Here is a 14,990-nt window from a genome sequence, read left to right as displayed (position 1 = left end):
ACAGTGATTTTTGTCAGTAGCCATCCTACTAGGGTTTGACAGTCGCCTTGCTAGATACAAAGGGCAGGTAGCCTCTGAAATTAGGGTTGCCAAACTGTTGTGCAGGAACATTTTCTGTTGAATTCTGTGGAGTGTCACCAAGAAATACCACCCTGAAACTAAGTCAGGGTATGTTGGAATTTGTTAAATGATAAGAAAACAGAATCAAGTTTTTTATGTTATTTCTTTGATTCATGTTAATAATGTTTAAAATTCTCAATAAATACTATTAAAAGAATTTTATTATTTTTAGCATCCATGGTAATTTTTAGCACTATTAGTTAACAATCAAAGATAATTGTTTTATCTTGCTGTGTTACTACAGAATTACTTAGTACTCGGTAAGAATTGTAACCTGGTATTTCAGTATTGGGCATGGGACAAGATGGAAGGACATGTAGATGCCTCCAGACTTTACTTTTTCCTATTAAAAAAATTAAATCTTCTTTAAACGTTGTTGAGAACATAGATCAAAAGTAAAGGAGCTTTCCATCAAATAAGTGCATGGTACAGAGAATGCAAAGCTGTCTGTTTTTAGGGACAGTCTGGGGCACACTCTTACGGATTTATTGTTACTTAAAGTAGCTTGATTGATCAGTCAAGTTCTTATTGAAAGAGGGTTTATGTCAGTTTAGTAACAGAGCAAAATATTTCTAAGCAGTAAAATCAGAGTTACAGCTTTCCTACAAGTTATAAGAATTATACTAAAAGTCCTAAAAGTCACAGATCTTCAAGCAAAACTACTGAGAAAAATAGAGAATTTGTTAATTGAAATATACTGTGTTGAGTTTTACTAAAAAGTTGAAGCGTAAGACTTGATGGCTTACAAGGACTTTTCATGTAGCTTCACTTTATTTAAACCTTGTAACAGTCTTATGAAGAAGGAAATATTATTCCCATTTCCCAGTTTACAAGCACATAAACCCTGAGGGCAAGAGTAGTCTCATAATGAACAAGTAGAATTAGGTTTTTTGTTTCTTTGCTTTTTTTGGGGAATGGAACAGTAAAAGTTCTTTCTATACCACCCAGCTTCCTTTTTTAGTGGGATTTAATTATTTCTTTGGTTTGTGGAAATGTTGCTTATTTGTTTGTGTGTTTTATTATTTGAAGGCAAGATGCCGTTGGGTGTCCCAGTGGTTTGATGTGTGCAGTTTTGAAGACTGTGAACTTTGACATGCTGTGGTATGCAAGTGCCCTTGCTGATAGTAGTGGACATAGCTGTTGGGTGGTGCAAGGCATTGTACTAGGATAAAGTGTGTCTGTTACTGTTTTGTGAGTCTGTTTATATTCACCTTGCAGTAACTGATTTGTTACTATAATTTATTAGAATTGGCCAAAATATAATAAATCTTCTTTAACAAATTTAGAAATTCTCTTTGATACTATAAATTACCCCCCAAATAGTGTTCAGATGATGGCAGATATATGTGTGTGTCTTGTTCATTTTAGTCTCCTAAAATTCTTTACCAGATAGAGACCTTTCTGAATAAGGATTTCAAATGAATCTTCTAATCCTTCATAAGTTTTTCTGTACTAGTCACTATGTTTTTTAACCCTTCAATTTTATTTTTAAGTAAAGTATGTAACTGGCATTTGGAGTCCTTGCCAGATAAAACTCGATGCCTTTGTATAGCTCTAATAATCAGATAGGAGTCTGATGGAGGAAGTAAAAGCTGTCATCTCCTCATTAACTTGAGTTGCAGGCTTATTGTCAGGAGAAGCACTCTGACATTTAGTCTCCAGGTTAAACTGTGACTTTACTTTTTCTTTCCTTGAGCATTTTGTTTGTTTAGTATCAAATTTTCTGATGCTTTACCCATCAGTCCTCACTTATTTATTTTTCTTACTTAAAAGGAGGTACATATTTTCATGAAAAATTTTGAAAATATTGATAGCTGAAAAGATGAAAGTAAGTAACTCAGTGCTATCACCCAGAGATAACTATGAGCAAACTATGAAGTGCTTCCTGACACAAATTCTAGACAGCTGGGAGTAGTAGTATTTTTTATAAATCTTCAGTTTAATAGATAAGTATCTTAGAATTTACATTTTTGTTTATTAAAGATAGCTGGTTTTAATGTTTGTTGGTCATTCTTTCTTCTTCTTCTTCTGAGAATTGCTTTTTTCATAGATTTTTGTTACTAATTTGTGAAAGCCCAAACTACATAAACAATATTAACCCCGTATCACATGTATTATAAGTTCTGCATAGTTTTAACTTGCTGTTTGTTTCCAGAGTGTATATGAGTTCAGTAGAGTTGTGTGTTACATGTTATAACCAGAAGTATAAAATAAGCCTTTCTGTTTTTGAAAAAACTTCTTCAACTTCAAGGTGATTTTTGATTTAACAAGAATTATAAGGAATCATTTTTGGATACATTTTCTAGTAGAAACTTGGAAAAATTAAAACCACATACTGTTCTAAGGACTAAGAAAGTTAACCAATATAAGTTAAGAATTTGTAAGTTATATAAGTTAAGAATTTGAGTAGGGAGATTAATTTATTATTTAAAATTAAAGTAACTGTGTAGTTTTTTTTTCCCTTTTTGTTTTTTTTTGGTTTTTTTTGCAGTACTGGTGTTTGAACTCAGGGCCTTCTGCTTGCTAGGCAGGCACTCTGCCACTGGCCACTGCTCCAGGCCAGTAATTGTAGTTTTAACATCAGGAATTGCACATAGAGATGGCTTACATGACAGCAACCAAAATCTTGGTCTAAGTCAGTTACTAAATGATTCTAGTATTTATTTATTTATTTACTATTTTAGTTCCAAACATAATAAATAATTAGTAGCTAAATACCCAGGTTTGTTTATCATCCCCTAAGTGTACTCTTTATGAATTTTTTTGGTAACATTATCATTCTGTGGTGGGTTTTCCTGGCCTCCACAGGTGTAATTTTGAAGGGCTTGTACCTTGGAAATGTATTCTTTCTTCAGGTTAGAATGTTTCAATATTAAGTAACCACAGAGTATGAATCCTAGAGGAGACGTGGCCAATGGTGTTTTAAGCCTAGTGAGATTAAGCAAATAAAGGAAAACTCATATTCATAAGAATACTTCCATAGTTAATGATTCTATTATACATCTGTTAAATAAGTTTTCAGAGGATTATCTGAAAACTTACGTTGAATGTGGACATTCACCATATGTAACTGATTATTAGAAAATGTGAAGATTGTCAGTCTCATTGTATTGGTGTGAGACAGTGGTTCTAGTTTTCTGATTGTTCCCTTCCTCAATGCTGGAAAGCTGTTCTAGCTATACGTTTTCTAAGTGCAAGGAAGAAAAGAGATTTGTAATAAAGTTTAAACTTATACAGACTTTTGCTTTGGCAAAGTACCTAAAATCATGTCTGATTCCACATTTAAGAAAATAAGAGTAAATTGAAGGAGAAATTAGCCATTTAGTTAAAGTGCAGTAGTGATGAGTGGAGGATAGGAAGGTAAGGCTGGTGTCACATTTGTGGTCACAAATTTAAATTTTGACTTGTCTCTGCAGGCAGTTGTGCAAATAGTCAAAGAGATGCACAGGCAAGTTTTAAAAGAAGATGATGTTGATTATCAAGCTGGAAACATGCTCTCTGTTACTAGACTATCTCAAGTACCACACACAGTAGAGACATTCTTACACATCCCAGTTGTAACTGTGAATATAGCACAGCTACACTGCATTGACTTATCTATGTTAAGTATTTCAATCTCTTCTCTTTTCTTTTCTTTTTTTTTTTTTTTTTTTTTTCGTAGTGGGGTTTGTTGGTAGGCAGGTGCTGTACCACTTGAGCCACTCTACCCCTCTCTCTGTTAAGTATTAACTTGTTAGATTTAGAATGGAAAAGGTAGAGGATGCTTAAATTATACCAGAATTTCCCCTTGTCTTGAATTTCTTTGTTTTTAAATTAAAGTAAAAGCCCAAGCAAATAAAAGTGCCCTAGCAGTGTTAACTTCTGAGAGACCCCATTCCTAGTCTACCCTGATTCTTAAAAACATTTGGGTTGTTAGTTTTTCTTCCTAAGTGCAGCATGCTTTGGGTGATGACAGTCTTCCCTGCTGCTCTCCCTAGAACAGAAGTGATCCTGTTTGGCTCTGTATCTTCAGTATGTAGCATGTAACACAGTGCTGAGCACATAGTGGGTGTTTTGATGTTTCTGTGATAGTGACTTTTTTGTTTTTGTTTTTCTTAGTTATTTGAAACGTTGTATACTGGAATGCTCAAAGAATAAAACCCACAAAGTTTTGATACTGATACTGTTTTGGGAAAAAAAAATCTCTTTAGGAGTTTTGGGGATTTTTGTTTTGTTAGAAAAACTAGTATTTCTTAAAGTTAACTTATTTTATTTAACACAAATTTTTTTATTCTCTGCATAATGATCCCAAACATTCTCTGATCTATACAGCTGCAGCGACAAGAGGAGCTTGTCATTTTAAACAGAGGCTGAAGAAACTATAGAATTAGCAGGCAAGAGAGAGTGGAGAAGGTAGAGGATGGAGTTGCAGACTCTCCAGGAGGCTCTTAAAGTGGAAATTCAGGTTCACCAGGTATGTTGCATTATTGATTTCTCCCATGTGCATGATGTAATGATGAGGATTAGTGAACAGGTCCATCTGTGGGTTTTAATACCTTTTAAAATAATTTTTAAGACATTTATTCAAGAGTCATGACATTTGTCTATTATCACTGCTCACCAAATGCACTGGTACTACTTATAAGAACTTTAATAAAATATTCCTGACTTTTCTAGAGAAAAGGTGTGAAAATATTGTTTTACAAACTTTTTTGTTGGTTTATTTTAAAGACTTCATTCATGGGTTGTAATGTTAAGCTCTACTACCATATATACTGAAGTGAGTGGTTTTTTTTTTTTGAGCAGTACTGGGGTTTGAACTCAGGGCCTTCCACTTGGTAGGCAGGTGCTCTACCACGTGAACCATGCCCTACCCGTTTTTTGCTTTAGTTATTTTTCAGGTTGGGTCTCCTGTTTTTTCCTGGGCTGGCCTTAGACCCTGATCCTCCAACCTATGGACCTACAGTCTCTGGCACAGCTGGGATGACAGACGTGTACCATCATGCCCAACTTATTAATTGAGATAGGGCATCTCTAACTTTTTGTCCTGGCTGGCCTTGACCCACCATCTTCCTGATCTCTGCCTTCCAAGTAGCTGAAATTACAGGCATGTACCACCATGCCCAGCCTCTTTTCTAAAGTTTTTACTCGTTATGTGAGTCACCTTTATGCCTTGGATCCAATCTTTGGCAAAGAAAATCTGATAGCTTTCATGGATGTTTAAATCTCAAATATTGCAATTTTTATATTTTACCTTAGGTACCCAGACTCAACAAACCTTTAAAATATTTAATTATAAAAATCCATATAAAAATAAAATATGTATAATTATGTTTTTATAGTAGGATAATGTTAAAATATTTAACATATTTTGATTTGTATCTGAATATTTAATGAATATTTAAAAATAAACATACGCAATCATAGCCAAGACAGAAATTTAGCCGGGCACTGGTGGCCTATGCCTATAATCCTAGCTACTCAGGAGGCAGAGATCAGGAGGATTGCAGTTCAAAGCCAGCCTGGGCAAATAGTTTGGGAGACCCTATCTTGAAAAACCCTTCACAAAAATAGGGCTGGTGGAGTGGCTTAAAGGCGAAGGCCCCGAGTTCAAGCCCCAGTAGCGTGCACGCACGCGCACACACACACACACACACACACACACACACACACAAACACACACGACAGAAATCTATCCATAAATAACTAAGCCATTAACATTTATTGTGTAAATACAGTATCACTATTTATGTCTTTTTTCTAGACATTAGCTAGCATTAGACTTGAGAAACACACACATATATAATTCTTGGTACTCAAAAGTGCTAAAGTACCTTTGAATGTGTGACATTTGTGAATGTGGGAATGGAGAGGAGAAAGGAACTCCTTTTTTTTTTAATCCCTGTGGTGCTGCAGATTGAACCCAGGGCCTTGCCCCTGCTAAGCAAATGCTCTACCACTGAGCTACATCCCCACTGGGAACTACTTTTTAAAGGTGTTTGTTCTTGGGCATAGTTTCTCTTGTTTAATCACCTCATATAACATTAATTTCTTAAATTGTTGAGAGATTGTGAGCTTTTTTTGACAGCTACTAAACTTACACACTGCCCAGTATTAACATGGGTGAGAATTTATAAAAAAGCTTCAGAGGTGCTTAATATGCGTGTATGGACGTGTGTGTGTGTGTGTGTATAAAATTTCTTAACAATGTTTTACATTAATGTAATAAAATATTTAATATGTTTTAATTTGTATATATTGACTTGAATGTATAAAAATAAACAGAATTTTAATCAAGGCAAAGAGCTATCATTTTTTACATTAGGTCTGTGTGTTCAGAACTGCTGCTGCTTGGGACCCTGTTAACTTTTGTCCAGTAGCAGGTCACCTTGTTGGTATGCTTCTTTTAGTATATAATAAATAGTATGCACTTCATTTATCCTTGCTTCCGGTACTAACTGAGGAAAGTAAAAATTTGTTTACTAAAAACCTTGACTTTTTTCTGGATGAAAATATTTTAATGTAGAGGAGTGGGGAGTATCCAATTTGGATCAATGGTACTTACAAAAGCTAAATTCATAATTTGTGTGAGGCTGACATCATCACAGAAAAGAATTTTGGGAATATAGTAATCAATCTGAAATTTGTGTGGCTCAAAGATAATTTTATAATATTGCGTATGTTTTTATTTTGGTGGTACTGGGGGGTTGAACTCAGGGACTCATTCTTGCTATTAGTGGTGCTCTACCACTTGAGCCTTTCCACCAGCCTGATATTGTATATGATTGTTAGAATTTTTCCTCCTTTCAGATTTTGTGATGGCAAAGTTAACATTCTACTTTTAGTTCCTCTACACAAGATAGGAAAGAGTCCCAAACATGCCTTTTTTGAAAGACTCATGACCTAAATTGAACTTAACTTTTAAATAGAGTTCTTCAGTATTTTTTTGTTTTATATCTTTAGTTCAGGCATACCAATTTAATAAACATTACAATTATGAAAAAATTTACTGAACTCAGGGCCTCACGAATGCTAGGCACTCTACTAGCCCTTTTGTTTATATTTTGTTCTTTGTATACACTTGTTATTGAACTCAGAGCCTCACCAACTTCGGGCAGGCTGGCCCTCCAAACTCATGATGTTCCTACTTTGGCTTCCAATTAGGTGGGGTTACAGGCATGCACCATCTTGTCGGCTGGAAGTTAACTTCTGCTCATTATGTTTTCTTTAGGTGTGGGGAGATACAATGATGTTCAATAAATATTTATATTACACTGGTCATCTTCTGGGGGATGCCACCTTTTGCCTCCCTTTCTTTGACTGTTATGTGGATTTGTTGGAGTCTGTCAGACTATTAACTCCATATGGACTGGAGAATAGTATAAAGCAGAAGCTAACAAACTTTTTCTGTACAGAGCCAGATGGTAAAATATTTTAGGCTGTGCAGGTCATTTATAGTCTCTGTCACAATACTCTGTAGTTGTTCCTCTGTCTATAGACAAGTTAGCTACACAGTCAGTATATAAACAAATGTGTGTGATTGTATTCCATAAAACTTTATTTACAAAAACAGATGGTGGGTTGGGTTTGGACTGTTGGCTGTTGTTTGCATATCTTTGGCATAAAGACTATCATGAAAAATTGCATTCGTGTAGTAGGAAGAAACTTAACTTTGACAACAATGTCAGCTTAAAGTCACTAGGGATTTCGAGGGTGTAATAAGCTGCCCAGCATGACCTGTTCTACCCCTGAAAGTATGAAATACAGTTTAACTGCTTAGATGTAGAACACTTGATTTATTTATTTCCTCCAGAGGTGGAAAGTTAGTGTGGTTGTCATTCAGTTTTTAAAATCCAGTGTCATGGAAAAAAAGCCTTTTCAGCTTCAAAAGGTAACTTTAGTATAAAAGCCAATTCTCCAGTAACCAAATCAAAAAGGATAGCCAGACTCTTTTGATTGAAGTGCTGTTAGATTTGAAAAAATAAAAGTTTACATATAAATCCTTGTGTCTCAGTTCCACTGAACCCTTGGAATGTGTGCTGTTACTAGTGCGTAGATTAAGACTAGGCTATTGAAGATCTATTTAGTGATGTGCGCTTTGTGGATTTGGAGGTCACATAGTTGGCAAACTCAGCTCCCTCAATGTATCTTAGCACCAAGAAGAAAGGGTTTTGTCCAGTTCGAATAGATGTCAGAAGTCATTCACCAAAGATTATACATTTACTCAAGAGGGATTTCTTAGGTTGTTACAGCCTATTCACTCATCTTAAAATTAGTCCGGTGAGTATATCACACAGCAGATCCAAAGCAGTAAATTTGAGTTGGGGTTCACAGCTGTTAGAGGAGGCACAATAATAGCAAGATTTGTTAGCTAACTGCATGGCATTAAGAAGTAAACTAAAAAATTAAAATGAACAGAACTTAAAATATCAATTTAGGGCCTTTTATTGCAAAGACCTTATTGTACAGTTCATAAGACAGTATTTTCATAGTATTATGTCTCTTAAGCAATAAGAGCTTGACTTTTTCTGTTTAATAAAGTAGATGAATATATTATATATTTTAGAAAACTTTTATTTTATAGCTAAACAATTTAAAAATGCCTTGTTACTCAAAGGTGACAGATTTTTTCCACTATATGAAAAATCTTAGATACTTTTAGGAATCAGCCTTCTGATATTCCTTTATCTTTAAAATTCTTCTGTCTGTAGTTATTGTTACCTTTGGGCAATGATATTTTTACCAATTGCGTTAGGTCAAATGACATTTATTTTTGTTTTTTTTATATTTGTTGGGCTTGTGTTTTCCTTGTATTAGGGTAGCATTTTCTTCCCAGAGAAACACAGGTAGGTAGTTTTGTGTTGTTCCTACACTTTCTTATTCTCAAACACTAGCATTGCTTCACCGCACATATCCTCCCTGTGTCCTCTTGCCTGAGAACAGACCTTAGCAAAGTCACATCTGACACCAGGCTCCTTCTATTGTAAGGACCAGACCAACAGACCTGCCAAATCTGTAATAGCTGTGCACAAACAGGCCTGTTTTTTATGAGCGAGCTTCTTTCTAGGCCTGGGTTGGGACTCCTGATAGTTGATAGTATTTTAAAAGGATGTTTGACTTTTGGAGCATACACCTTATTTAAATTATCTCTCAAAAGCCACCCTTCCTCTCCCATGTCTCCATATTTAAAGATCAGGTACTCTTTCATTTTAAATGTAAAGTAATAGTTTGATTCTTTTTTCTAGAGGAGTGTTCGTTCGTTAGCTTTTTACATAGATCATAGAAACTTTTTAGTCTATTTTGATTGTGGTGTTGCTCTTTTATTTTTTGTGGGGAACTTAAAACCCTGATTGGTTTTGGTTCAAACCTGATTAGCTAGAGAGAGTTAATATGTAAGACTGATGGTTCTTTTTTCTCTTCTTTGCCAGAAACTGGTTGCTCAAATGAAGCAGGATCCGCAGGTAAAATATTATTGTTATTCACTTAACTTTTCAATTAAAATGACTACAAATATTAAAAATGTAGATGGAACTTAAATTTAAAAAACTATTTCATCCCTAGCAGCAAATATTTTCAGTACATTTTTCTTCATGTTTTCTAGGCTTGGAAAAAAAAATCCATCCATTCTATTATAATATAACTGACATTCCATCTTTGTTACTGTTATTTTCCTTTTATGTTAATTGCCTTGAGTATGTTGAGGAAAAAAATTGAGAATTAATTGTCTTCATATAGTTTAAATTTCATTTCCAGAAACTCAACTTTTTCAAAATCAGAGTTTATAAGACTTTCTGTATACTCACGCTTGCTGGAAAATGATCCCAAACCATTCTCAGTTACATGAATTTTATGTTATAGAAAATTTAAACACTGAATTTTACTTGTTCAGAGTTAGAAGTTTAGAATAATTTTTAAAGAAGCATTTTATATTTGGAAAAAAAAAACCCTAAAGAGGATATCAAAGTAACCTTATATAGTGTAATAACCCAGAAAATGTTAACTTTTAAAGTTTTTTTCATAGGATTTTTGGACTCTAGCATTTTAGCCTCTATTTTTGGCAAGAAGTTGTCCCAAAAAAGTTACCCTGTCTTCCAGTGATTTTTATGTATTAGACCCACTGTCTAATGGTTGTAAAAGAGACACTTGGTCACATATTTTTCTTTATAAAGTCAAATTCTTAAAGAATGGTACTGAGGCAGATTGATTTTCTATTTTTTTTTTTTTTTGCAGTACTGGGGCTTGAACTCAGGGCTACACCTTGAGCCACTCCACCAGCCCTTTTTTTGTGAAGGGTTTTTTTCGAGATAGAATTTTGTTAACTGTTTTCCCAGGCTGGCTTCAAATTGGGATCCTCCTCACCTCTGCCTCCTGAGATTACAGGCATGAGCCACTGGCACCCAGCGCAGATTGATTTTTGAAGTGGAAAATAATATTCATCTTTACATATTGAGGACTTAGTTATCTGACTATACTGTTTTAACACAATCCATTCATTCTGAGCTGGCATGTGTAGTCCATATTTATTCTGTTTGTTAGTCCAGCTTTCATGAGAAACTGCTTTTTAATTTTTACTTTTTAGTATATTACAGTTTAAATTGGATTTAGGGAGCTGCGAGACAATAGACTCTAGACTAACAGATTCTTTCCTGTTTAATGTAACCTATATTCTCAGCAGCTGAAGTATTCTGAGAAGTGAGCATTCCTAATGCAGCTGGTAATCATGTAAGAGGACAGTTTTGATCTGAAAAATCCAAGGGGCAGGGACTTGTTGGATAGCATTATAGATGATCTCAGAGAAGCCCATGTCAAATACACTTTTTATTTAAAAAATCCAAATGGAGTAAATTTGAAACTCAGGAGATGAGGTAGATGTGTACCCTGACGCTGACGGAAGACCAGGCAGGGTGGTTTGAAGGAATCATGTTTGAAATGAAAGAATTTGTTTGAAATAATTGAGTAAAAAGCATTGGGTTGTGTTCTGTCTGCTAGTAGGCTCTCATCCTATGTTAAGTCTTTGAAAACTTGAATTTTGCATTGCTATCCCCCTTGAGTAAAAGGCAAGCATGCTCAGTGTGTCTCATCTAAAATAGTGTTCTTTTTTTGATTTCTAGAATTTTAGAACTGAGAAAGGGCCCTGGTAGTCAGTGTGTTAATTTGAATGATGTGGTGTTAAGGCAGTTACAGTACTGACAGCTTTTCAAATCTAGGCTAAAATAACAAATGTACTTTACTAAATAAGGGAGAGGATGAGTAGAGAAAAACCTCTTATCTTTGTTGATAATGCTGCAAAGCATGCCAGGGTATGCATACTTAGAGCCTCCATTTTCCTGTTTTTGTCTGATTAATGGAGCTTTAGGTTTTCAGTCAACTGACATTTTCTATAAAGAATAACAATGTTTCAGTAGAAAGTTACTGTTACGGTGCAAGATGCTAAAATGTACAACTTCTTGTAATTTAAAACAGTTTCAAAGTGGATACACCTATTTTGTGCTTGGAGCCCACTTTTAGGATTTGCATATTAGGGGTTGATGTTATGATTCTAATTTAATGCATGACAAATTTAATTGACTACATGCTTAAGGTTGCTTCATCATTTGTAATACAGTATGCATATTCTTCTTGCTACTATTCTGTTAACAAATGAATATTTTTCTCACAGATATTTTTTCTTTCCAATCAGAATGCTGACTTAAAGAAACAGCTTCATGAACTCCAAGCCAAAATCACAGCTTTGAGTGAGAAACAGGTAGCGGAAGGGGGGGGCGGGGCATATTTTTAACATTGTGTTCTAAAGATATGTCTGCTTGAGGCTTCTAAGAGAACTGCTATTTTTCCTCATGTGTGAAAATAAGTGTGGGCAGCCAGACTCGGTTTCAATTTTGCTTGAGCTCTGTTTATCTATTTTTATTTTTGGTAGAAATCAGTCTCTAGAGTATCCCGAGAGTATATGTTACTGGCAAATATCTAAAAGCAATGTGGCAGGCTGCCGTTCACTGTGTTAATTAAACTCTCTAGTTTACCCATAGGGGAAGGGGTAAAGAAACTTAGTGGGAATTTGTGGTAGAGAATCCTGGAGCTGCCGTGTGTGTCTTGTTTCCTGTTTTAAAGGCTCCTGAAAGGCTCTAGCTGACAGTTAACTTACTATGGAGAGAAGAGCTGTTTGTTAAGTAGGTCTCTACAAGTAGGTCTACCATCCTAAGTATTGTCACACATCTATGTTAATCTTCACTAGATATTGACCTACTGTTTGAAGACACTTTGGTGGAAACTTGGTAAGACTTACTCTATATAATAGGGCAAGAGAAGAGCACCTCACTTTTTTCCAAGGACAACTGAAAAATACTGTTTGGAATTTTTTTTTTTTTTTTTTTTGGTTGTACTGGGGCTTGAACTCAGGACTTTACACCTTGAGTCACTCCACCAGCCCTGTTTGTGTTAGGTATTTTCGAGATAGGGTCTCGTGAACTTATTTGCCTGGGCTGGCTTTGAAACGCGATCGTCTTGATCTCTGCCTCCTCAGTAGCTAGGATTACAGGCGTGAGCCAATGGCACCGGTTTGGATTTTATTTTATTTTATTTTTTAATGTTGATCTCCACTTCACCAATTCAGGCACTTCCTGCCACCAGGTGGAGTGTGTCAGTGGATAGAGCTATAAGTAAATGTCTTAGTTATCTGATAAAGCATGTGTTTTCTTCTTTCTTCCCCACTACTTTCCTTCTGGTTAAAAATAACATTTTCTCTTATAGGTAACTATGTGAACCACAAGGATGAAGTGATTTGTAGTTTTAATTCACGCTAGTGACGTCTTACTGAAGATTTTTGATGAAACAATCCTCAATAACTGTTTTTATGTTGTTTTTTTAAACTTTTATTTAGTAAATAAGAGCAATAAGTAATTTATTCCCAGAAGTTTCTGAGTGTGTCTGTCTTGTGTGTTCATCTAACTGAGGGGACAAATACATTTTGGGAACTGTACAGAATAGATGAACTAATTAGTTATCTTCCTCAAGCTGAATGAGCAACTGCTTTTTACTCCTCCCTCCCATTGTTTTGCTTCCTCATCTTGTCTTCTGCACGGATAGCAGATATTTTAGATTAGGGAGTTGCCAAAGTAAAATTGAGATGAGGACGGGATGGTGGGGAACAATTTGTAAGGAAGAATATAAACAGAGTTGTTAGTGTTCTTTTGGCTCTGAATGTGATTCAGTTGTCTAACATCAAAATGATGTGTGTGAAGGAAAGTGTTCTACCTTTTGCGTTACGGTAGCAGTGAGCCTCCTTAGAGTTTCAGGGTTAGTTGACAAAATGCCAATGAGTGAGTCACTTCTGCTGAAAATTTTCATGTGTTACAGCAGGGAAAGAAGATGAGAACCGATTAGTGGAATAGGGGAGGGAATGCCACCGCAAAGTTAAAACAACCCAAGTCTTACATAAAGGAAGAAATTGCATTATTTGATTTTTATGTTTCTGAGAAGTAATGCAAAATTTGGTTTATTTTGTAACTTTTCACTCCTTTTTTTCTAGTAGAGAAGTCACTTCGTAGAAAAGTACAGCCATCTTTGTTCAGGAAGACATTTCATCAGGTGGTGTACTAGTTGTCATCTAAACTAAGTTTGGATTTGGAATTTTTAAAAAATTATCTAACATAAGGAAAACCTTAAGTATACAAAGAAAACTGGAGTCAGAAACTGAAATGCAGTTTTGGCATTTTTATAACATTTGCTCAACTATTAAAAAACCTTCTTGATGGAACAGGAAAACATTTTTTTTTAGGTAGGATTGTATTGGAAGGGAGCACAGCTGTAAAGTGTAAAAGCTGATCTTTCCTCAGACTTATTTCCAGCATGGAATGCTGCTATTGCTAGTTCAGCTGTAGTTTAAAATTGTTGTTTAGAACAAGTTCTTCATGCTTTATGCCCATCTTTTTGTTTTTCCTTCTCAAAAGATCCACAGCCTCTGGCCAAACTTACTGATTTTCCTTCACTTTAGTATTAAAATCCAAATTACCATACTCACATGACTAATACTTTAATGTAACATTATGTTTTTATTGTGAGAAATTTAAAATAAGAAAATCATGAACAATAATGGCTCACTTCAGAGTTAAGACTGATGAACTCTGCGTCATTCTTTTTCTGGTGCATTTTTCTAACATTCATTTTAAAACTTAATTATGCAAGTAATAGATGCAGACATTTTCTTATTTTGCTTTATTAAAAATATAAAGCATTGCAGGTAGTCACTGATTCTTACAGTGGACACTTACTGGTTCTTACTCATTATTATGGCCTCAATCTTTGATACTTACTCACTTTTTTCCTCAAGGCTGGTTTTGTGGACTAGGGATATCGCTCAGTGGTAGAGTGTTTGCCTAGCATGCTTGAGGTCCTGGGTTCAATCCTCAGCAGTGTAAAAAAGAAAAAAAAAAGACTAATTATATAATGATGCTCTTTCTCAGGAAAATATGGTCCTTAACGAGGATCCTTCAGTGGCTAAAACTCAGTGACTTCCACTGAATTCTTGCTTAAAAGGTTCTGGGGCTTTCCAATTGTAATTTCAGATTTGCGCACAGAGACTCTAGGGCAGATTTTGAGGGCAGCTTCTTGACCTACAGTGCTTTAACTTGTGGTTGACAGTTTTAACTCAGGAAATCTCTAGACTATACTGAATAAATAAACTATATGTTATGTATTAAAATCACGGTTTAGTGACATAGAAATAGGCTCCTGATAAAATAAATGAAAAGGTATATTCAACTTTACATGCATTATAATCCTATTTTTGTGTTTGATCGATGTATGAATCTATATGGGCATGTAAATTTGTATAAAAACAGTGTCAGTGAAAAATGTTGGAAGGTGGTGATTTTATAGGTAGTTTATTTTTTTCA

General features: G+C 35.0%; 1 protein-coding gene across 24 annotated transcripts in view; it reads left to right on the top strand.

The window, feature by feature from the left end:
* Window positions 1-14,990, top strand: part of Phf21a (PHD finger protein 21A) — a 176,927-nt gene that overhangs the window by 32,821 nt on the left and 129,116 nt on the right. For 15 of the 24 annotated variants that reach the window (XM_074044690.1, XM_074044684.1, XM_020172362.2 and 12 more), the window contains 3 exons: window positions 4,432-4,573; window positions 9,528-9,560; window positions 11,759-11,845. In XM_074044690.1, the coding sequence (XP_073900791.1) occupies window positions 4,520-4,573; window positions 9,528-9,560; window positions 11,759-11,845 (174 nt within the window). In that variant the 5' untranslated portion in view covers window positions 4,432-4,519. Of the gene's footprint in view, window positions 1-1,149; window positions 1,222-4,431; window positions 4,574-9,527; window positions 9,561-11,758; window positions 11,846-14,990 lie in introns of all 24 variants that reach the window. The other 9 variants (XM_074044695.1, XM_074044699.1, XM_074044696.1 and 6 more) reach the window with 2 other exon arrangements.

The sequence above is a fragment of the Castor canadensis genome, chromosome 1, assembly GCF_047511655.1.
Source record: "Castor canadensis chromosome 1, mCasCan1.hap1v2, whole genome shotgun sequence".
NCBI lineage: Eukaryota > Metazoa > Chordata > Mammalia > Rodentia > Castoridae > Castor > Castor canadensis.
Note: the sequence above shows the minus strand (reverse complement) of the source record. Positions and strands in the feature narration are given on the sequence as shown.